The 25,392-nt window shown below is 38.2% G+C and overlaps 1 protein-coding gene across 2 annotated transcripts in view; it reads left to right on the top strand.

Annotated features, from left to right (window-relative positions):
• klhdc8a (kelch domain containing 8A) overlaps window positions 1-11,311 on the top strand; it is a 48,875-nt gene extending 37,564 nt beyond the window's left edge. The window contains exons 7-9 of one of the 2 annotated variants that reach the window (XM_015008555.2): window positions 4,859-4,960; window positions 5,868-6,016; window positions 8,491-11,311. In XM_015008555.2, coding sequence (XP_014864041.1) covers window positions 4,859-4,960; window positions 5,868-6,016; window positions 8,491-8,544 — 305 coding nt within the window. In that variant the 3' untranslated portion in view covers window positions 8,545-11,311. Of the gene's footprint in view, window positions 1-4,858; window positions 4,961-5,867; window positions 6,588-8,490 lie in introns of those variants that run through there. The other variant, XM_015008552.2, reaches the window with a different exon arrangement.
• The last annotated feature ends 14,081 nt before the right edge of the window (window positions 11,312-25,392 follow it).

Here is a 25,392-nt window from a genome sequence, read left to right as displayed (position 1 = left end):
TTTGGAGAAATTGAAAAGATTACATCATTCGGTTCAGCGTAAAGAACACTGCCCAGCCTGAAGAAAAACAGTTTATACATTAAACCAAATAAGACCTTTCTGATTATTGTCAGCAAAAACACCCAAATCTGCTTAAGTCATTTTTCAGTTAGACTAGTTTAAAAACATGCATTAAAAAGACGCCTTTGTTGAATAAAAAAAAAACAAAATAAAATCTACAGTTAAATAATTAATACAATTTAAAAATTTCTTACTACAAATGAGTAAATTAAAGAGAAAAACAACCCCCACATCTATATGTAATCAATTATATCTAGATAGAGGTGAATGGTATTCTATAGATTTAGCTCAGACTATTGGTTGCTTGGCACAGAGAGAATCAGGTGACACTTTATATGAAGGGATGTGCATAAAACTGACAGGAAACTATGACATAACAGCTGTTCTGAACATATAGGAGTCTTCATATATGTTCATGACTCTAGTCATGAAGTGTCCTTTGGTAAATAATGACACTTTTAATGCAAAGTTGACATTTTTAATTGACTTTTAATGCAAGTTTTAATGGAATTTTGCATTAAATATTTCATTATTTACTGAATCATGCAAAGTTGACACTTTTAATGCAATTTTTAGTGCAACTTAACGTTAAAATTGTCATTATTTTGCCAAGTGGCACTTCATGAAAACATTCATAAAGACTCCTTCATGTTCATAACAGGTGTTCTGTCATGTTTATGACAGTCTCATGTCAGACTTATGTTCACCCCTTCAAATGTTGCCGAGAATCGATTCTGATTAGAGGCAGACTCTGCAGAGCAGCAGGTTATCAGTGTGTGTAAAGTCTCACATGGTCGGTGGGTTGACCAGAAGTTTTGTCTTTTGCATCGATCTGCTCTCACATCGGTCCCACTGCGTAGTCTGAAAGTTTTTATTGTGTCTCACTGACACGTCCCTGAAATCCAAACCAATCATCTGCTCACGAGTTTCTTTTTGTTGTATTTATGTACTGAAGAAAATAGGATGACTGGCTATGATTTGTTCTCGTCAAAAAAACAACAACAAAAAACCAAAAACCCATAGAAACTAAAAAGCTTCATAGTGAGCAAACAAAACCACATTCCAATATTTAATATTAGATTTGTATCAACACTGAGATGGTTAAAAAGGACAAACAAAGGACTGGAGGAGAAATGAGAGATTAAAACAGACTTTCTGTACCATTAAGTCCTAAAAACCCCACTGAGGTAGGAAACGTTCTGTTCAAAAGCGTCATCTCTCAGTCAGAGGTATTTGAGATTTCACATGTGACAGGCACAATCCATCAAAGCCCAAGAACTAATCACCATCCTTCTCTAGTTTTAATCACCAGGGAGAATTACAGAGGAGAGCTGTGGACGAAATTAAAACCAGGCAGACTACAAAGCCCGGTCTTCAGAGAATTCCTCATCTCCTTCATGCTTTTGTCTTGCCTTCTCTCTGCCATCATCCCCCTTTTCCTGCGCTTCATCTCCGTCTCTCTATTCTCCTCTGTCATCTGTCCTGTCAGAACGGCATGATGCATGCTGCCGTTTGGCCTGCGTCACACGAAGACCGAAGATCTTAATGTGAAGACTTGTGTGGTTCTTTGGTTCTGCTTAGCAAACCGATGAGCTCAGTTCTAGAAGCGTTGGGCCGTTCTTATAAAATACAGATTTACGCAGAGATTCGATAGGATCAAATGGTTTTTCAGACACGTGGCAGAAATCCTGTGATTTAATTAGAGAATACAAGGGAGGTTTGAATACTACAAATGTGGGTTGATGTACATGCCTGTCATACTAAGGCTGACACTAGACTTTTATACCATTTTAGTGGTGAACTGTGATCTACGCGTTGCTAATGGAAGAGCGCAATCGGCCGACTGCATGGAGTTTCACTGAAAAACTCAGTAGATAATCTTAGCAATAATGGACCAGTGTGTGCAAAACATAAATATAAAAATATATAGATAGCAAAGTGGCTTAAAAAAGCAGACATTTGTTTTTATTTGGATTAACAAAGCAGGTTTTTGTACAAACCACTAACCAGAATTCAATAGTTGTTTCCTGTGCCATTCTGATTTTTTTTTTTTTTTTTGTGCAGTACTTTTGCTTCGGTGTGTATGTGTATTTGGGTCGCTCTGACATGTGGTGTCAGTTAAACGTCAGTGACCCCACGCTGTCAGGATGCCATGTCCAGATATTCTGTCATAGAAGCTGCCCAGCTTCTCCATGTGGTACGGCTGACACACCGGAACAGGAAAAGGGACAAAAAACGAGGAAACAAAGAAAGATTTGAACAGTTGGGAAAAAAGTCGATGTGTTCAAAACTCACTTTACCTACTGCATCAATTTGTACTAAACTATATGTCAACAAATCGGCCCTCATCACGAAGGCGGAAGGTGGAAGCGGTGTTTGCTGACATTAGACACATTCACTGAAAGCGCCTTTCAGTGCTACACATAATAAGTGCTGATTTTCATTAAAATGCGTCCACTGATTGCACATGACATCACAAAGAGAAGCAGCTTTTCCCCAGAGAGGAGCGGAGCGGACAGCCAGCTGGGAGTTCTCCTGGTTCTCCTCGGCAGAACTGAACCAGACTGGAAGACTTGGGGATGACTCCCCATCTGGCCTCTTATCGCTCTCTCTTTTTTTTTTTTTTTTTTTCATTCTCTCCACACTTTGTCTGCTGCTGCTGTTTACTCTCTTGCTGCTTGTTTCAGCAGCAGACTAGAAATTAATCAAAAGAAAAGAGGGATGAACTGCAGAAAGGGGTTAGAAGAAAAACAAGGACTGAAGAGCACCAGTGAGATAAGCACACAAAGAGGAAAATCTTCTTTTTTCCACTCCTGCTCTATCGCTCCATCATTCTAATTCTCACTGACTCCCTTACATCCTTAATGAAGTTATCTGTCTTCCCTTGTCACGATTTTCTCCTGCCTGGCTTTCCCTCAGATAAACAAGATTTGGCAGCAGCTATAAGTCTGAAAGTAGAAAGAAAAACTTTCTGCTGGATCTGTTGGGAAAGGAGAAAACTTCATTTTGATGGCAACATTTTCATTTAATTCAGGGTTTTTTTTAATCATCTGGAACCTTTCAGGTGGCCGTAAATGAAATGTTTTGTCATTGTTAAACTATGTAGATTTAAGGAGATTAAATATCAGATGTAATATCTTCCACACCTGTGGCTCTGTTAAATATTTTTAATGGGGTTACAGGTATGTTGGGATTTTAGCGTTTGGTAGCTGCTTATGACTGCACCTGCGCTTTGCTCCCATTAGTGTGGCTTTAGTGGGGCTGTGGCGGCACCAGGACACTGCTAATGCTTCTGATGGTACCTGGTTTTACTAGAGAAGCAGATTCACCTGTTTGTGATTTTTTTTTTTTTTTTTTTTTTTTTTTTGTAGAGCATATCTAAAACATTCTGAATAAGGTATGGCTTGGGATGAGGAAATACCTCAGTGCAATGCTGCATACGGTATTATATTGGTGAGCAATCCAGGAGAGCCGTTCGTTTTTCTCAGCTTTGTCCCCAGGAGTGGACGTAAGGCAGAATGTAAATCACATGTCAAACTCTCAAAAGTTTGACATGTGAAACGTTTGAGGCCCTCCAGACTCCAGATCACATCAGTGAGTCCGCCCAGTTTTACACAATCAGATCAAATTTGCGCAAAAATCAGCAGATCTCTGTATTTTTTCACACTAATCCATAATTGTGAGTTTAATGAAAAGCATCTGGAAAAATGTTTAAACCCATCGGCTTTCAGTGACTGCTGACTCCCACCTGGAGGTGGCAGTATTTCTTAATTCTGCTACATTGCTGCTGATATGGCAAGTAATAAAAGTTGTAAGTGCAAATGTGGCAAAACTCCTTGCAAATATCTCTGGATTCGCACCACCAAGATCTGTGATTTTGATTGCAAAAAAAAAAAAAAAAAATCCCAGAAACAATCACAAAAAAAACTTGAAGGAACTCGTTTGAAAAGATGTTCAGTATTATTTAATGTTAAGAAAAGAACTTATTCAATGTAGAGATAGCTGTTAATACTTCACCAGTTTGTTGAAGGGTTCTTATCAATCCATTCTGGCACAACTGGCCCTTGAGAACATTCATGATTTTGATTTGGCCCAAAATAAAAATGAGTTTGACACGTCTGCTGTGGAATGTATGAATGAAAGCAATCAGGGTTCTCACTTGTAGTCTTGTAAGGCAAACAACTTCTTCTTAAATTCAGTAGAATGGGAAACTTTTGTTGCTGTTTTAGGGAATTCTGCTAAATCAAAGCTCACAGATTATGGAAACAGAAAAGCTGCCCACATTGTAGCACAGTGGTGCCTACAACTCTGTCAAATTTTAGTCAGATTTATGCTTCATGAACCCATCAGTGCCGTTGTTCCTCCAGCATAGTCCAGACGTGGTCAGGAATCTCAACAGGCATCAGCTTCACCACCACACGGCCATCTTTGACTTGACCTGTTTCCTTCCTTTGCCTGTTTGTTCTAACCTTTTTTAGTACTTGACAGGTGTGTGTTATATATATGTTTGTGTGTGTGTGGGAAACAGAGTGTCCACACCTCTTCTAACTGCAGCTGCCTCATGTGTGACCTGTTTGTGCAGGTCACACTCTGAAAACTCAGCAGCTTCCTGTCTGGCTGAAGGTGGACTACGCTGCCTCAGGAATTCACCTCGGCTACTTTGTGTGACCTTGCGCACACACACCCACGCACACACACACACACACACACACACACACACACACACACACACACGCAGGCACGCATGTTTGCTCACTCCAGCTGTCTTTGTTCTCTCTCTCTCCTTGTTCCATTCCAGGCGCCTGGCTGAAGTCCGAGGAGACCGTGGCGTTGAAAACTAAGAGAGCAGACTTTGCTGCCGCCTTCTTGCGCGGCAGGATGGTGGTTGCAGGTGGACTCGGTAAGATGGAAACAGAAGCTCTGCTGCTCAGCTATCAACAAAATCACCGAATCATGATTGTGTGGAGAGTTACCATAAATCAATAAATTTGACATAATTATTTAGATGTGTCCATTTGTTAAAACTGGAAATAAATACAGAAATAATTGATTAAATATTAATACATGTGCATTAAATACATTGAATGTTTCAATTTCAGTTTAAAATCCAGATCGAATTATGTTGGAATTGAACCTGGTTCAATCGTTTTTGCATACAGAACAGTGCAGGATTTTTATTTTTGACCCCCTCCATCTTAATGACACTGCATTTTGTGTTTACTTGTGTTGTCTTTGACTCGGATTGAAATTGGTTTGATGTTCTAAAACACAAAAGTGTGACAAACATGCAAAACAACAGGAAGGGAGTGGGGACTTTTGCACCCTACTGTACTGGAACAGAGTGAGTCAGAATCTGCAGTAACTGAAGAAACATTTTTTTAAAGTCTCCTTTTTTATTATTAAATTGAACAGAAATAAGCTGATAATTAGAGTCTATTTGTTCAGCCTTAAACATAGAGCTGTGATAATATCCTGTTTAACCCCTGTTTATATATATATTGCAGGCAGAATTCACACATTGCATCATTTGACTCGGGAAGGTGGATAAAGTCAAAACAGCAAACGAGCTGTGACACAGCTTCCTCCAAACCTTCACAATAAGAGCCTGAAGTAAAATATGCTGCACTTTAATTTTCAAGTAGAACATTTTAAAGCTAGTTTAAATGGATTACAGCATCCTCTCCTAAACTCATAACCATCATGAATTTACACACAAAATCATAAATAATAATTAGATGTTTTTTTGTTGTTTTTGTTGGCAGATATGGACACATTAATAAGCGTTTGTCTCTACGTTTCTCCTTTAGGTCACGAACCCTCGGCGTTGGACACGGTGGAGGCGTTTAACCCTCAGAAAAAGAAGTGGGAACGTTTGGCTCCCATGAACTTCCCCAGATGCTCCGCCTCTTCCATTGTCATCAGAGATCGCCTCCTGGTGGTGGGAGGAGTTAACCAGGTTAAAAACTACTCCACACACGCTACACTCCATCATGTGTATGTTAAAGGGATCTTCCTGATTTTTTTTTTTTTTAAGCAATGTCTTGTGAAGGTCTTAGCAGTAGAAGTTCCTTTGTCTCGAGTAGGAAGACGTTTTGGAAAAGTGAGGAAATCTCACAGAGCAGGACGGTCAACAGCCGGGAGGATTAAAGCCATTTAATGCAACACAAATTGAAAACCTTAACAGAAGCTTTGTGATTTAACCAGGTTCTGACTGCAGCTAAACAGTAAAAGAGAAAATGTCATAAATCTTCAGCAAGAACAGCTAAACTTTAACCAGATGCAATGTTTTCAATAGTGTGACCTAAAGAAAGACATGAAGTGAAGAAAACTGAGTGTTATGGATTTTTGTAATCATGTGCAAACTTAAACATTTTGCACACACGGTACTATATTACAGCTGAACTGTAAAATAGGCTGTTGGAATAATTCATCTTACTAAACATTAAATCAATGTTTTCATCATTATCTAACATTAGATCCAAACAGAATTGGCTGAAAACTTCACCTTTCTCCCAACAAAGCATAAAATCTTCATCATAATAACCCCAGGATTTATAGTTCAGGTATTTATTTTTTCTTATTCTGCCATGTCTTCTTTGGTACATCGGTCAACTTTGGTTATTTTAAAATGTTTTTTTTAATCCTATTAATTTGAACAGAGACGTTGCTGAAAAATGTTATTTGAAAACTAACGATGCTGAAAGAATCACAGATGAATACAAATATTTCTCAGACCAAGGCTTAAGCACAAAGAAGTCTTCATGTCCTGACACCACCGTTTTGCTCCGGTGTCTGCTGCACGCCGCTTTTCTGGATTTCTGGACATCCGATGTGGTGCAACTCTGTACATAATTTCAGTACTCCTACTTATTTCTGTCATTATTTTTGAGCTTTTTTTTTTTTAACCTTTTGTTTTATCTGCATTTTGTCCTCTTGAGTCGTCGCTGTAAGCAGAACAGCTGAGGCAGAATGCGGCTGTGGTTTGGCGAAAGCTTCTGGCGTTAGTTGAGTTTGAAGACATTGCTCCAAGAGGACAGATTGTGCTGTTTAAATGCTTGTTGAGGGAGGCTTAAATTCAGTTTGCAGAAGAAAAGAAACAAAATGGAAAACAGCAGGCGAGCAGCAATTACCTCCCAAAATATCATTATGAATTACTACAGATAGTTAAGATAGATTTTACAGAACCAAAGTCATATTTGCTGATAATTTGTGGCTTTTTTTGTCATGCTGATCAGCTCCTCCTTATAAACTTTCCTTTATGGCCATTGAGAGTGTTTTTCAAAATTAAATAGGATTGCTTCATTAGAAAGAAGCTAAAATGCATTAATTAAGTTGTTTTTATGATCTTTCATTGAATATTTTGTGATTATTACTTTCATTTTGTTTACTTTTTTCCATGTGGGTTTTAATTCTGCTAGTTTAACCTGATGCCAGAAGATCTGAGTCTCAGTAGCAATAAGGACATTATTAACATGCAATACGTTAGAAAAGCATAGTTCTTCATATTTTGTCAAATTCCAACTCCCCACATTCAGGGCCTGCCCTGGCCTGTTTGACGCCTATCTGCATTTATGATGATTTCATGTGATTTGCAGTGCAAATCTTTACAATTATGTGTTACGTTGTGTTAGCATGTAAAAGCAGGATGGAATATGAAAACGCTTGTTGGGTGGGAATACTTTTACAGCGGCCATGATGAACAGGGAGGAGTCAACACTGGAAGCACTGAAGTAGAACATTTTACCTACAGACCCATTTTAAGAAATTAGAAAATTATAGAAAAGTTCATTTATTTATTTATTTATTAACTAAAATCAGCTACTGTGCTATATAGGTTAATTCCATACATATTCATGTTTCCAATTATTTATTTTTGTTCAAATTAACTATATATATATATATATATATATATATATATATATATATATATATATATATATATATTTTTTTTTTTTTTATTTTTTTATTTATATATATATATATATAAATAAAAAAATATGAAAGTCATCATAATTTAATGATGATTTTCTGCTTCTGAAATTGTTTAAAATTAGACTATTACATCAGAGCAATAATAAGAAAAAAATTCTTAAACAGATTCAAAAGTTTACAATTATTTGAAATATGTGTTAATTTGAACACGTATCAGAATTTATTGAATACTGGTTTTAAATATATATTATGGCAACATTAATTTATTTGTTTGTTTTTCGGTATAACTTAGAAACTTTGAAAAAGTAGCTGATAAAAATGTGTGTCACTACGACACGTGTTTCCGCCACGACAGCAGATAACCTTTAACTACAGCTGGAGCAGCTTGTAGTGTGAGTGTTCACTCATTACAGAGCCGAAGTATCGACCGCGATGTCTGTGGGGAAATATGCGTAGCCCCTGACTGCCCGTCTCTTTCCTCATTTCTGCCTCCGTCAGGTTCCCAGCTCAGCCCATGAGATCCTCTACGTCAAAGAAGAAGAGTATCTGTAGCGCGGTGCGACCTACGGCAGGTGATTACTGCGGATTCCGCCTCTTTCCTCAATCAGACTCCAGTGCACAGAAAGCAGCATGTGATGTAACAGGTAACACTGCCCCCTGCTGGAAGTAGCTGAGCAACGCGTCTGCGCGCGCATAATGGAGCACCTGACTCCATCTTTGGATGAAGATTTAGTTCCTGTAAAGGTGGAATTCTTCTGGAAGTTTCCGTCCCCCCGCCCCCATGTCTGGTCTTGTAGACAAACCAATATGGGAGATCTGTTTTACTGCTGATATGCATTCATCTTGTGTCTTCGTTCTTTACTTTATGTGATTTAGGAACTGTAGATAAAGTGGATTTTACAAAACATTTTATCTTAGTGAGATGATGTGACAACAATATTTGTAGATTATTTAATCATACAGATAATACAGGGTTTTTTGTTTGTTAGTTTGTTTGTCTAAGTAACTTCCAGGTACCGTGAAAGGGGCAGTATAATGTAAAATTAACTTTTTGGAGCAATATATCATTTTATAATGTTATTCCCTCATCAAAGTCATACCTGGAGTGTTGCCTTTATTTTTTTCATGAATGTTTGAGAAATCCTTTAATCTCCATGGCATCCATTCAGCTGTGGAAAATGCCTGGGTGGATCTAGCACCGTCTTTGAGACACAACTCCTCCTCAGACCTGCAGTTTCCAAGCTTCAAAGCTTCCACCTCACAGAGCAGCCCTCCTCTGAATCTCCCCCACTCAGTTCCTTCAGACTAGCCAACAGTGATTAGCAAACACCTGGTGGATCTGTGCATCTGCTGAGTTCATTGTATGAGCTACGTCTCAATGAAACACTGGTAAAAATGTTGTTATAGGTTAACAGAGGAGCCATGTTGTGATGACTTCCTGAAGGCCAGGTTTCAGAAAGAGCAGGAGTTTTTAAAGAGACAGAGGTCCAATTTCACAGTGTTCATTTAAAAGGTAAAATTTATTTGAATGATTTGACATATATATAGAGAGAGCATTGTTAAACAATTGAAGCTTTAAAATGGCACTATGCGCCTGTAAAACACATAATACTGCCCCTTTAAGTGTAGTATTATAGTCTTAGTTTCTTTAAGATAGTGTTTTCTTATGATATGACTCCTGTGTGGTGTACCACTTCCTGTTTGTGAGTTATGATCATGTATATGAAATTAACCATGCGTGAAATGCTGTTCTTTTCAGAAATTTCATTGTATATCATTGGGATTTTATGTCATAAGACAATATAAATCAGTGGATAATTATTTTGTGGAATGAAAGTGACATATGCTTTATATTATCATTTACGTTTATAAATCTGAAAATTGTGGTGTGCATTTTTATCTATCCATTCCTCACGGTGCATATCATTTTACTAGAGGTCAGAATGTCACACTTTAGTGTCATCTGATCAGAACATCGTCTTCCACACTTTGGCTCTGTCCATTAAGCCACATGTCTGATTGCAAACTGTAAATTTGAACTTTTTATGGTCTCTTCTTTGTCTTTCTTTCACAAAGACCAGATTTGTGAAGTATGAATGGTTGGCCGCTCAGTGTATTTTTCCATCTGACCTGTAGATTTGTTATTCACTAGCTGCTTTTCCATTACAGATGTGCCCCAAACTTAGTTGCTATTCTGCTAATGTTGGAAAAAGACAAATTTCGCATTTGCAGTGTTTACATTAAATAAGAAAGTCAGTTGAAATCATACTTGAATAAGATAAATATATTTATAAAAATCTTGAATAAGATTTTTTTTTCATGAGATAAAAAAAAAACACATGTTGCGTCATCGTCCTCCTTCCTCTTTCTGCCGTCTTCTTTGTCCTTTCCACCAGTATTGAAACCCGACCGTTGGTCACGGCTGGTGTGATGTGAAAAAAGTATTTTCACTGCAGTTTCACAAGATACACAAATTTATGCGTTTGAAAAACCACTTCATCCAACCGCAAAAACCTCTTAACAAAAAATGTGAGATTTTTTTTTAATTGGCGTGTTTCCATTAGGCAAATGTATTTTTGTAACTCCAATTTGCGCAATTTTAAGGTCAATGGAAACGCAGCTCCTGAAAACAAACAAACAAACAAACAAACAAAAACTCTAAGGTATTCATTAAACAGCTGTGTACATACTGAGATTAAATTACACATATCTGGATTCTGTACACTAATTAGGTGACTTCAGAAGACAACTGTGGCTGCATTGAATTTTCTTTGGGGGTATCACAGTAATAGTGTCTGTATTTAAATCCAGCCACACTTTGCAGTTTTATACTGGTAAAACAGTTGCAAATCAAACATCCTTTTCCTGTGAAGTCATAACTCAGCACCGCTCTGTTGTTCTGTCAGATGAAATCCTAAAGATGTGAAACGGTTCATGTGGCGGGTTTGCCTTCTCAACTCGTGCCTGTTGGATTTTGGACTCATTTCCAGGCACCAACTTGGATCCTGCTTGGCTTCCAGGTCAGCTTTCTGCCTACAGCAATATGATCCCTGTTCAACGCTGTTTACAACATCCTGTCTGCAAAAACTGCAAGAGGGAAATTTTACTGCAGAGTTTTTCCCTTTGTTTGGGACCCACTTAGTGGTGAACGCTGTCATATGTGCATGTCTTTTTTTATTTGTATGTTTATTGTGCTGACACACAAAAACTAAGCCATGTTTTCCTCTGCTACACAGTCACATGTAATGCTGACTTCATGACTTTCTTTGTAAAATAAATTTTCTTATTGCACTTAGCTTCCACTAGATGGCAGCAGCTACACGTGAGTCCCTATCACTTTGTTGCCTCCCCAACACACTCTGGCTCTTCCACAGTATGCGACAACTCTTAGTTGAATACCCGAAAATTGTACTCAATTGAGAGAAACTCTACTTCAACATATTTATACTCAAGTAAAAGTAAAAAGTAGCTGTTCAAGAAATTACTCAAGAGTAAAAAAAAGTATTTGGTAAAAAGTTTACTCAACTGATCAAATTATCAATAAATTAAAAAGTAAAAATTTCAGACAAAAGAAAACCTTTCCAAATCAGTTTCTTTCAATATAAAACGTATGAAACGTTAACAAAAACTGCAGTGTGTCTGTGTCTGGTGAATTTTTGGATAAAACATGTTTGTTTTTCATTCAGAGGGTGAAGAATCCAGATATTTTACTCACATAAAAGTAAAAAGTACAGCATAGTAAAATTACTCCTACAAGTACTTTTTTTTTTCAAAACTTTACTCAAGTAAATGTAATTGAGTTAAATGAAATGTAATACAGTGATGTCTGTCAGGTATCATCAATAGCGCTAATCTTTTCTTTATTGTGTCACTTGTTGATGTGTGGGATGTATAATGCAGCAAATGAACATCTTTGTTTCACTGACTCAAATGTGCAAGCATAACTTTTCCAGAGAATCTGCACAGCAGCACTTTGTGTTTCATTCTGCATCAAAAGTGATGCGTGGAAGACTCAGTGACTAACCTGATAGAAGGTGGGGAGCTCAGTCCAATTCACTGCATGTAGGGCTGAACAGAAGGCCATTCTGATCCCTGACCAGCAAAAACACGGTAGGTATGTACGGTTTAAAGCAGATATTTACAACCTAAAAAGTTTGACCCAAATCTTGCAGCTTAAAAGACAGTGGTTCCTGTTACTGACCAAATTTATGCAAACTTTGGATATGGGGAAAGTTACAGAAAAAAGAAATTAAATAACTACATTTTCTTGCTATGCTTTTTGGCATTTAGCAAATGGAAATAATTTTGGTAATTTTAATAAAGCTAAAACAAGAAAAGTTGAGTTTGATTTAACCTCAGACAGAGAAGAAAATATGTTTGTATCTTTTTATACAGTGAATAAAAAGACACAAATATCTGAACTATCTGCTTTCAGCTGAATGACTCCATCTGGTTCCCCCAACCTGTAAAAATTCAGGAACTTATCTTAGCCTGTGAGGTGGGATCAATATTTTTTTATGCTGCCATTTTTTTCTTTCAACCTCATCCTACAAAATAGGCCATTTAATTTTCTACAAATCACTTTCAGTTTAAAACATATATTTCTTCTCATTTTTTCTAAAAGGTTCATGTTGTTCCCTGGTTAAAAAGTTTGAAATAAAACTAGAATTGTGATTGTCAAACAGCAAAGGTGTTTGTTATTTTTTGTTTGTTTATTTTGTTTTTTTTTTTGTTTTTTTGTTTTGTTTTTTTTTTAAAGAATTTTGTGGCTTACAACAAAATATTTCAGTAGGAACAAAGAGCGGGGAGAAAAAAGTAAGTGACCCCTGGATTAAGTGGATTTGTTTGCTTTCCTCTCCTTCGAGTCCTCGTGAACGTTGAGGTTTGTGCAGAGCTGCTCTGTCACTGATTGATCAGACAGGATGTGAGTTTGGTAGAATATCAGCAAAGATTTACAGCTTCACCAAAATGTTACCGTTGAGCAATCCGTGTCAAACATTTCACTGTGACAGATTTTAAATCTCTGGTAAATAACTAACACAGTTTGGATCTGTCAAATTATGTCACAAACACCTTGTTGAACAGTTTGTACAGGGTGACTGGAAACATGTAACCGTTGTAAATAATTAAATACGATGGATGAACACAGAGATGTACACTGAACTTCCTCCAGAATCCATTAACAGTATTTCCAAAAATAACACATGAATGAAACTTTTCTATTTTGCTTCTCAGTGTTTTTCCAGCTATCAAATCATTTTTGAGTAATTTTAATCAACCATTTCATGATTTGACCCTAAAGAAACTTTGGAAATCCTTTTTTAGATTGTGAGATCTCTGAAATCACCACCTGAATATTTTTCTGGACATTGAATAGTTGACATGGCCTTTTTTCAGCAAGGAGATGTCAACTGAAAACACACCAGCAGTGTGTGGTGTTGTGTCCAGACCAGCTGATATCTCTGCCTTCTCCAAGGTTTGGTGTTCTATTAATAGTACAAATTGAATTAGAATTTTTCCACTTAAAGACATGACTGATACTGCATTCTGTCTTATTCTTTTTAGTTTTCCTCCTTCTAAGGAGAAATGACTTTAAAGCCCACGGCTGACGTCACGGTTCAACCTCAGATTACGTTGTTGAAACCTCTTTTTTTTTCTGTGGAAACATGCATCACCGGTTTGAAAACCTGGGTGATGCATGTGGAGTGGAATCTGTGGTTCGGCTGTACACAGCCTGCATACCTTCAGATTTTTCTTTGAATAAAAATACTACTAATAATAAAAATTAAAAGAATAAAAATAAATAGTTATTGTGTTTTTCTATTAACTAACCCTCTTTACTATCAACAAAATTATTTAGCAAAAAGAGAAAAAAAAAAAAGATCTTTCATGTAAAAACATGTTGGACGTAGCCCACATCAGGGTGAGTCTTTGGGTGTGGGCACAATAAAAGCCTAAATCTTATTGGTCAGTTTACTTTTGATTATTTGGCACAATGGCGTTTTCTTTTTTTTTTTTCTTTCTGTAAGCTAAAAATGAATTTTGAGGATTTTGAGTTCTAAAAGCGGTGGAGCAGACCCCGCCTGAGCTTTTTATGTTTACCTTTTTATTTTTTTTGTGGTTTCACAAACAGAAGAGTTGACAGGTCACCTGGTTGGCCGACCGTGACATCTACATAATATTGCGGGAGAGTTAAGCAATTAAATTAAGTCAAAACGTTTGCCAAAAGAGTAGAAGTTAACCAAACATTATTGCAGCATAATTATTCCGCTGTTAGTGTTCCATGTGCATTACGCCCATGTAGCCTGTATTTGTGTGGTTTAGGTTTGGGCAGGTTTTGTGTGATGTGATGCTCGTTGGACATGTGGTTGTGATCTTGTGGCTCAGGTTCAGTGATAGCATTGTGCGTACCTTTCTGATAAATATCCTGCAGGCACCCATGGGGAACCACAATGAGCTCCGAACAACGTTGATGGAAAAGGACTACAGTGATCCTGTTTCATGGAACATCCTCAGACTGCGACCAGCTAGTGTTGTTTTAGCCCGGCCCTGCTTGCCAGAACGTTGGCTCTTTGGTTTTGAGTCCCATGCCTTCTTCTGGATCTCCCTCAGTCAGACCAAATCTGCATCAAACCTCTGAAAAGCTCCTACGATTGGTTTTCATGAAGCTGCCCTTCTTCATCTTCTGCTCTACCTGTCTAACATACACCGCTCATGCAGCTCCATCAGATTCTCCGCCCTCCTAAGCCTCCACTGCTTCCTCGTCTCCCTGCCACCACACAGACCAACACCTCCGGATCCCACTCACTCCTAGCTGGAGGTCATCTCCATCACACTCTGTAAGAAAATGTTCTCTCACCTTTTAGGAGGCGAAGTCTTCTTGTTCATCTCATAAATATCCACTTCTTCTTCCAGTGCTCCCAGTCCTCCACACCAGTTGCTTCCCCAGATCAAGAACGTGCTCAGTATTCACCTTTGTAAAATCTTTTTAAAAAACATATTTTTTTGTTTCCTAGGAACTCTTTGGCTCAGCATGCATTGAAACAACTTGCTCCATGATGTGCAAAGTAGCAGCTGGAATCAAATGAGTAGATCTAAAATCACATGGCAAACGCTGTAGACCAAAATTGTTCACGTTATTCAATGTGATCAGTTGTTCAAGAACAACTTAGGAACCTGGAGGCATGTTCTTTGACTAGGTTATATATATATATATATATATATATATATATATATATATATATATATATATATATATATATATATATGTAAATCCCATTTACACACTAAGTGTCATTTTCAAGAGGGACCAGTTTTAACCAGATATGTTGTTGAAACTGACAACAGTCAGTCCAATTCACACAACAAAATGAATTGATACTGTCCCATGCAGCAGGAGTTTCTCCATTACCCTTATGTTTAAAGCCCTTCGGTTAAATTAAGCCTCAGGATTTGAGGCCAAGGGACGGTGCTGACGGTGCAACCAATGTTGTTGACAACAAAAACACGAACATTTTTTAGAACAGTGTTTGATACTGATATAGTCAAAAAGCAACTTCTGTTAAAGACGAAGGAAAAAGTCCTTTCTTCTTTAAGGTATTTAAGTTATTCTTGTGAGTATATATATATATATATAGTTACTTTCTGCTTCCTTTCTAAGACTATATAAGAAATACACATAAGATTTGTTGAAGAACCTGCCAATGTCAATAAGGAACATTTGTTCCACAGAAACAGAAATACTAAACAGAGCATGGATGTGGACATGTGGAGCTCTGGAGGTTAATGATCCAAACCAGGAAGTGAGGTAAGGGAAAAAAAAAAAGGCCCCGTGAACGCCTCAACAGAGTAGCTGCCCTTGGCAACACCAAGGCGGTCTGTGCCAGTTTTGGGCCACTTATGTCCTCGGGCTCTTTTGAGCCCAGAAGAATGTCAGGGGGGCAGATTTGGAAACCTTCCCTGAGCTCAGGATGAATGGCTGTCCCCAGCAATTTCTCCTGAGCTCTCCAAGTTTCCTCCTCTGCACTCAGAGCAAAGCAGCTGGTACCAGTGGTTGTTTGGAGATTTCACCCCGACATGTCTGACAAGTCAGAGCGCAGTAGGCGTCATCCAATCCCCTTCCTATCTGACTGACAGGAGTAAACGATATTCAAGCTTCAAAACCATCTTCAGAATTTCATTACTTGAGGATTTATAATAAATCAAGAACATTTTTTATTGTATTATTATTATATATTACTGGGGCTGCACAGTGGCGCAGTTGGTAGAGCTGTTGCCTTGCATCAAGAAGGCTCTGGGTTCAATTCCCAGCCCCAGTCCCTCTTCATGGAGTTTGCATGTTCTCCCTGTTCATGTGTGGATTCTCTCCAGGTACTCCAGTTTCCTCCCACAGTCCAAAAACATGTCAGGTTAATTGGCCTCTCCAAATTGCCCCTAGGTGTGAGTGTGTGTGTGTGCATGGTTGTGTGTCTCTATGTTGCCCTGCAACAGATTGGCAAAAAAGTCCAGGGTGTACCCCGCCTCTCGCCCGGAACATTAGCTGGAGATAGGCACCAGCAACCCTCCCGACCCCACCAAGGGACAAGGGTGTAAATAAAATGGATGGATGTTATATATTACAGATGTTTCTAAAAAAAATTCTCCAGTTCCAGTTTTGATTTTATAAGGCAATGTTTGACATTTCACAACTTGTCTGAGGAGGAAGAAGTCAGGAAAAATGTTGTCTGAGAGCAGCAGCTGGGAAACCTATCAGACCAGCACCCCACCTACATATTTAAAGCTGCAGTATGCGACTTTTATGACATTTTATTTTACACATTTGTTAAAGCTGTCAGTATGATGCCATTATGAAGTATGAGACAGATAATCCGTGAAAAACATTGAACTCCTATGACTGCTCCCAGTCTTCCCAGTGCTAACTAGAAACAACCAATCAGACCCAGGAGGAGGGTCTTAGCATTGTCAATCACTCCTTCCGAGTGGCGCTGCTCATCCCCTGGCAACCACTCAGCTCCCTCATTGATGTCTGCCACTATATTTTCCAAATCAACTAAGCTCAGAAACTTTAGCCGTGACAGAAGTTCAATTTAAATCATACACAACTTGATCTAACTGTAATTGAATTCACATTAAATCTAGTTCTTGCTAAAGTATTTCATTTTCCCTGTTAAATATAGTCTATAAACTTACCTGTCATGAATGCTAGGCCACTTAGCATGACGACGGATAAATGGTTTTCCAGAAACGGTGAGTTGTTTCTCAGCCATTAGCACATTTAGCAGTGAGCTCATGAGTTGATTGCCAGCACTAAGACCATGGTCGGTGCCATGGAGGAGCTGAGATGCAAGCAGTGTAAATTTAATTTTCCTCATAAAAACAACTATTACTTTCACACATGCAGTTTATACATTTGGACTAGAGAAACTGTAATTCAAATTATTAACTTTATTTTACTGTACAGTTGTGTGCTACGTAGATTTGAAATAATAAGTCACTTAACTATTTCACCACCAACCGCTATATTTAGCTATTTTAAAAACATGCCAGGCAGGAGCTGTGCTAGGAAGCTCCATGAGCACAGTCCATTTTTATGCATATCAGAAAATTAGTTTAATAAATTGACCTGCAAGTTCTGTACAAACAAAGAGGAGGGGTTTTATTTCTTTGGTCTGAATCAGTGATCACAACATAAACAGTTCAAAGCAACAATACTCAACATAAATGACAAGCATATGTGTTCTTATAGTAAATGAGTAAATGGACAGCTTGATACCTCAAGCTGTCCATTTTGGATCTATTCAGCTCAATTTATAAATGTTGCTCTTGCTATTTAGCTGAAGTGAGTACCATTAACTAACTTCTTTTGAGTAAGAAGCACCATTGGGTTTTACAGTGAGAGAAAAAAACATTGCAAGTGCTAGATTTAATGTGACTTTAATAACACTTGAGCTAAGCTGTGTAAGTTTATCAGACAATTGTTTGCATGATTCAAATTCAACTTCTGCCTCAGCTAAAGCTTCTGAGCTGATTTTGAAAAAATAGTAAATGTAAAATAACTAGTTCTATTAGTGACAGCAGTAGAAGGTGCAGAAGAAGAAGAACATATTTCCTTCTGTTTCTCTTCATGATGTCTGTTTCAGTTTAATGGGTGAGCCGTGTAGCTTATCCTTTATCTACCTATATTATACACATCCACTGGCCCGCTCACATCAGTACACATGGAAGTACAAAGCAGTTAATGGATACAGCTGTTAGCTTATTCTTCTATCTGCAACAGGCTAGCAAGAGGCTTCTGACTGAGAGAACGTCGATAATATTCAGACAGCTCCTCCTGTGTTCAATGTTGATGTTTCCCAACCCTTAATTTTGACTCTGTGTTTTACTTCACTGTTGTAGGTTGAGCTCATTCATTACAACAGTTAGTGTTCACAGGTCAAGGCAGACATTTTCCATTCATGCTCTGTTTCCAGGTCAGATTATTAATAAGTAGCTGGAACATGAACTAGAAATATTTCAACTCTTGGTTTGCTGCACCTTATTAAATTTAAGCATGTTTCTATTATTATTATTATTGTTATTATTATTATTATTATTATTATTATTATTATTATTATTATTATTATTATTATTATTATTATTATTATTATTATTATTATTATTATTATGCACTATTAAAACATAATTGCAATATTTTTAAACCTGTATTTATATAGGGGTTATATATGTCCTGGGACAGTTAAAGTGTAATTTTTTGTGGGGGATTTTTAAAGAGACAGGAAAATGTTGTGATAATTGTTCCACCTTCATGTTATCAACATGAATTAGCAGCAGGAGCAAGTCATATTTTCTTCAGTGTCTAAGCTAAATGAATGACAGTTTGTATATGACTTCCATTCTAACCACATGTGAATCATTTACTCCACATAAACTTTTAGAGGCAAACATGTTCTGATCGAAGTAATCAAAAATTAGAAAATTGCATTTTTAGCTGTAGTTGGTGCTGAAAGAGATTAATTTAAGACAGTTTAGAATGAGGCCATAAAATCAGCTGATTCCCCGTTCAGGAAGGCATGACAGCTAAACAGAATGCCGGAGCAAATGTAGCTTCAATGAAGAGGAAGAAACTAAGAGAAAACATGAAGGTAAGAGCTGAAATAACAGCAGATGATGCAAAATTGGAGAGTAGTAGGAGAATGTAGCAGAGTTAAGAAAAGTGGTCATTGTTTCCTCCAGCTGAATAGTTATAATGTCGGATCAAAAAGGAAAGTTTTAAACCTAATCTTAAGGTTTCTGCCTAACAAACTAAAACTGGCAGCTGGTCCCACAGGAGTGTCACTTCTCTTAATGTGTGAAATGATGAGAGAATTTCTGCATTCAGCATTTAAACCGCTGTAAATATGCAAATAAGAAGCCACCTCAAAACTGAAGGTGCATGAGAAAACAAAGGGACAACACCCGCATGCCAATTCTGTCTTTGGACAAAAGCAGTTCAAGACCTTGTGACAGCATCTAGTTGTGACTCGCAGACTACAACAGGCTGACATAATGGTGATTCTAAATTGATTAGCAAAACAAACATGTCTCTGCAAACTATGCAACAAGTTGAACAACCTTGAGTTCAGAGTTCAGATCCAACATGACCGCTGGCAGACAAAAAAGTATTTATTGTTACACCACTACATGGTGATGTAAGTACGTTGAATAATAATTATTTAAAAATGATTAGCAGTCAGTATTTTATTTTTTTTTTTACTAAACCAGATGTATCTGTGTCATAGTGCAACAGCAAGAACCTGAACTCAGAAGTTCTTTAGGGAGAAAAACCTGAGAATGTGTTCCTATGTGTTCTAGTTTCCTGTCAGTCAGTGATTAGACATGTCAGGGTAACGAATCAATCAAAACTGGCATGCATGGCTGTCAGATGCTTGAAATAAAAAAATCCACCTTATGTTCTTCAGGTACATTCAAAATGTTCATCTTATCTGAATGGCTAAATGGGTTTAACTACTTCAGGTGGCTGAGCGCCCCCGACCCAGACCCCACTTTGTTCCTCTGCTGCTGTGCCAGGGTAAAGTACTTTAATATGTTAATGTGGAAAAAGCACAGTGAGATATAAAGGTCTGAAACACTTCCTGGATGCAGCCAGCCATTTTAAGACTCCATATCTAAAATAGCTGTATGTGAGATTTATAGTCCAAAAAATTAACTGCAAAATAGCAGCAAAAAAATAATAATAATAATAATAAAAGCTTCACAGAGGAAATCACTGCAAGTGCATTATTAGTCCTTACTAAGTCTGCATCTGGACTGCAGCATTTATTACTGTATGACATTAATACTTTATGAGCCAGAACGGGGGGGGACTCCTCAGGTATTCAGGACAAGACTTTATTATCATTTCTAAAAGTGATTCACCAAAAGCCTGAACTTCGATTATAATCTGCAACAGACATCAGTGTTGATATTTAGCATACTCCCTTTCCATACGCTGAGTGTAAATCAGAATGCATTATGAAGCTGGGCTCATATTCACATGGATTCCCAGACTCATCTCAGAGCGCTCCCATGTTAGCCTAAGGATTCCTGCCAAGGAGTCCTAGCTTTAGAGTGATTCACTTAGCTGCTGAGAAATTCCCATCTTAGTGAGAAGGTGTGGTTGACCCCGTTGCTGGGTGTGGTTGACCCCGTTGCTGGGTGTGGTTGACCCCATTGCCAGGTGTCACACTGTCTTCTAGGGGACGTGACTGGTTCCTTGTCTCCTACATCTGTCTAATGACAGTTGGCAAATAAACTTCCAAATATGTAAAACACATATATTTTTACAAAAGTTACATACATGCAGCTTTAAGTACATATGGACAAGAAACAAGTAGGGGATGAAATGAATGTTGATGCATTAGTAATCAAAATAGGACTCCTGACTATTGAAGGATCAAAGATACTTTATTTCAATTTGCATATAATAAATGCTATGAATATGACACTTTGGTCCTGATGATTAAGATATTCTCTCAAATCTAGAACTTGGTGTTACACTTGTTATTTCATTCAGTCTCAGTTTGCAGTTATCTGATTGAAGCATGTTTACTGTCAGACTTCCTGACTAACACCAGAAAATCTGATAAGGAGGTAGAGTTCATCTACATGCGCACACACACACACCCTCCAGTCTACTCCTCTCAAATCATACAAAACATTTTTTTAATCAGGTTATAATCAGAATTTGAGTAAAAGATTTCTTAACACTTAAACCACAGGAAGCTACTTGATGTCACTGCTGTGAGTTCCAACATTCAGCTGAGATGGATGTATTTGCACACTACTGAAGCTGAGTAAGAAGACTTCTGTGTCGCAACAGGCAAACACAAAGCCACCGGGCCCCTGAGAATGAAGCAATTACAGATGATCTCCAAGGAACGACATAAGACACACAACAGCACGCAATGAAATCCAGCAACAGTAGTGCAACAAGCTGATGAGGCACCTTTTCTTGTCTTGTCTATTCTTAAGACTCTATGTAACACACCAACACAAAATAATGCCAAACTGTGAAGTGGAGGAACAAGGACACACGGTTTTCAGTCAATATTTGCCACACTCAATACTTGCCAGTGTTATGCATGCTTGGGATGCATGTTATGTTAGAGTCTGATGTATTATGCATCCCCATCTGATCAGAGAGGCTGATGAGGCGCACGGAGACGAGGGGGCGTCCATGTCCGACGCACCCTGACATTAGTTATATAAATGAATGCACCTCCACGCCTTTCATTTCCCAGCTGACAAGTCAAGGGAGGAGCTAACAGATAGCTTTCTGAGATATCCAAAGCTTGGGGTGGTTGTGACATGACAAAATGTTCAAAAGTCAATAAAGACATTTGATTTCTTTTGAAGAAATTGTGCTTTCAAAATTATGTCCTGTTTTTAGTTTTCCCTGCCTCATCTCTTGCAGTGGGTGAAACATCCATCCATTCTCTATCTTACACCCTTATCCCTAGTGGGGTCAGAAGGGGTGCTGGTGTCTATCTCCTACGGTCAATGGGCAAGAGGCGGTGTACCCCTTGGACAGGTCGCCAGTCTATCAAGAGTGGGTCAAACAATATGTTTCAATCTAAAATGTACTGCCCGAAGGGAAAGGTTACCTAGTTTCTTGTTGAAAAAGATGAACTGGATTGGCAAGAGATTTGTGTCAGTATATTGTAACAAGAATTTTAAGCCAGATGTCTTGCAGCCTTGACGTAAAAAAGGCTGGTCCTAAACACAACCTGTGTTAATTTAAATCTGGTTTGGTGTGAGCACATTCCAAACTACGTCTTTCATGTGGAATGTTGTTTTTAAAAAAATATGTGAAGAGAATATGTGTCAGACCTTGAAATCACATGTCAGCCTTTCATCCAAATCATGTGTTCCACATTCTGTCAGTTCTTGGATGTTCAGGTCTGTCAAGTTGTGGTACGTTAGACGCTTACTGGACAAACAGAACAAGACTCACATGTCACACCTAGACTGTAAACTGTAGACCACAAAGGTTGTGGTTTTCTTGTGCAACTGTATGTACATCGCTATTGATTAAGATCCCTAATTGAATCAGTGTCATGTAAATCAGGACGAGAGGGAGGTCTTACAGGGGAAATCTCTTGATGGTTTTAAAACATCACATTAACTAATAACTGAAAAGTCTCATTTACTGGCTTGAAGAACAACCTTCTGTGGCAATAACTTCACACCTTACCATCAAAGATTACGACAGGACTGATAGCCATGCAGTATATCACTCTCTGTCCACAATGATTTGGAATTTTGGCCCAGTGATCCAATAATAATTTCTTAGTGGATAATTGGTGCTCTGTGACAGACTGGTGACCTGTCCAGGGTGTACCCTGCCTCTCGCCCGAAACGTTCGCTGGAGATAGGCACCAGCACCCCTCCTGACCCCACTAGGGACAAGGGTGTACAGAAAATGGATGGATGGATGGATGGATGGATGGATGGATGGATGGATGGATGGATGGATGGATGGATGGATGGATGGATGGATGGATGGATGGATGGATGGATGGATGGATGGATGGATGGATGGATGGATAATTGGTTGCCCTGTCCCCATCCGTTTCATGGACCAGTAGGCTTCCAAACATGTCCTCTAACATTTTTTTTAGGAAGTCCTATGTAAGTATGAGGTGCCAGAGATACTTCTGAGGACAGTCCTTAAAACCAGAGCCAGGTTCAGTCTAAATTGAGCTTGGTTTCAGTGCAGGTTGAACTTGACCAGGGCGTCACCCTGACCCTGATCTTGTTGGTGGTGTTCTTGGACTGGATCTCAAGTTGAGTACAGAAGGGGAGGGTGTCTGGTCTGGAAATATTAGGGTCTCATGTTTGCTCTTTTAGGTTAATGTGGTTCTGTTGCTGCTGTCTAGAAGCCACAAACTTTAATGTGCTATTGGACAGTTTGTAGTCATATCTGAAGGAGTCGAAATGAGAGTCTGAGGCCATACTTCTCTATGAGAAGGAGGATGAGTTTGCTCTCTCTAGATTGAGGAGCAATCTTTTCCTCAAGCTCTTGAAGTTTACGTATTTTGATGACCTATTGATGGATTAGTGCCACATCTAAGCTGAGTCAAACAGAAAAGCTCTTGATTTGTGGTCATGACTGAAAGGAATACAAGCTGATGAAATGAACTTCTTCAGAATGGAGTGGTTAGACAGTGTGAGGAGCATCTGGGGAGCTCAAAGCCATTGCTCCTCCACAGTAAAGGTGGTTCAGGCATCTGATCAGGACACCTCCTGAGTGAGAGCCGAAGAATGAGCTGAAGGTTGTTAGAGGGAAGATCGATGTCCAGGTTTTCTTCTTGGACATGATGGATGGATAGTCTGGAACTACATGTACACACTTTTTCCACAAGTAATAAGGTAATCTTGGTTTATTTAGACTGCATCAATTCATAAGAAATCTAATTCAAACTTCATGTGGCCTATTTCAGTTAAATGGGTGTTGAAAGCATGAGTTCTTTCCACCTTTCAACTGGTCTTAAAAATGTGATCAGGAGTGTGATTTGAATCTGTATTGGTAGATGGAAAAACATTTGGACATTTTTGCTACATTGCTACATATGGTTTTCAGTATACATTTCCTGGAGTCCCTGCATTTGCTTCACACATAGCACCAGTACGAAGGTTGAGCAAAGCCATTCACAAGCTGTAACTACAAGACCAAATGCAAGAATATTAAAACCAGTGATGGTTAAATGGAAAACAGAAAAGGAATTAAAAAATCTTGTTGAAATGTTATTAGTTTTTATGTGTGCATTCCAACGCTGATTTTTCTTTTCTCACTCTCCACACCTCAAATTAACCCCTTAACATGAGGCAGAACGCCGACGTGCAATTTTTCCATTGTATTTTCTGGGGGTGAGGGTTAAGGGGTTTTAATCATTCTTACAAACTGAATAAAAAAAACTTCTCCACATAGCAGTTAAAGAAGCAACACAGCTTTGAGTTGTTTTTGAAACAGTTTAAAATAATGACAAATTAGCTTCAAAATAAAGAGTAACCCAAAAAAAAGCTGTTTTCTAATTAAACAGCTGAAGGAGCTTCATATTGTTGTTTTGCATTCATTGTTTAAATAAATATTTAGCTCTGAACTTATTTATTGTATTTCCTTCTCTGAATGTTTTTGTTCTGTTCGTCACAAGACTGGCATCCAATCTGCCATGTAACCTGCTTGTTCTCCTTTGACAGCATAAACAAAGGTTTTGGAATGTGGAAACTTAGAAAATTACAAACTGCTTCACATTTTACAACAGCATAAAAGTGTTACAGGGCTTCCTCCAGTGTATTTTAAACCTGAGGGGCCACCAGGCTTCACTTGCTCCCCCAACACTAATTGTTGTTTGTATACACCAATAATAGTAAAGACAGATATAGCTGACGCATTGAACTAGGTACAAGGGCATGCGTACCAACTGTAGAGCTGCCCGTTGGCCTCGCACACAATTTTTTCCATTTATGATGCCTGCTCATGCATCTTTGAATTTTTGTAACTTTATTAATTTTTTAACATAAAAAACACAGAGTGCCTTTGCTGGACTGCCATATTATCCCTACCGATGGGCTTAACAGGTTTTCTGGAGGAAACTACATTAAGAGACGGTAACAATTGCATTGAACTCTGACATTATACAGGCAAGGTGACGGCAAGTCCATTTTATTTGTATAGCATATTTGTAGCCACCATGCAATTCTTTGCATGATTGGAAAATAACATGGCAAACTAGGGAAAATGTGAGGTTACATTTTCTGATAAAGGTTGTGTGACCTGCTGTTGGTTATACGACGTTCGATTCAGATTGGAATGAGGAGACGACAAGTCTAGCAATCAGCTGTATTGAAACTCTGAGGTTA

The sequence above is a fragment of the Poecilia mexicana genome, unplaced genomic scaffold (genome assembly GCF_051168715.1).
Source record: "Poecilia mexicana isolate PSO_F unplaced genomic scaffold, ASM5116871v1 scaffold_5, whole genome shotgun sequence".
Classification (NCBI taxonomy): Eukaryota; Metazoa; Chordata; class Actinopteri; order Cyprinodontiformes; family Poeciliidae; genus Poecilia; species Poecilia mexicana.
This window is presented reverse-complemented; position numbering and strand designations above follow the sequence as displayed.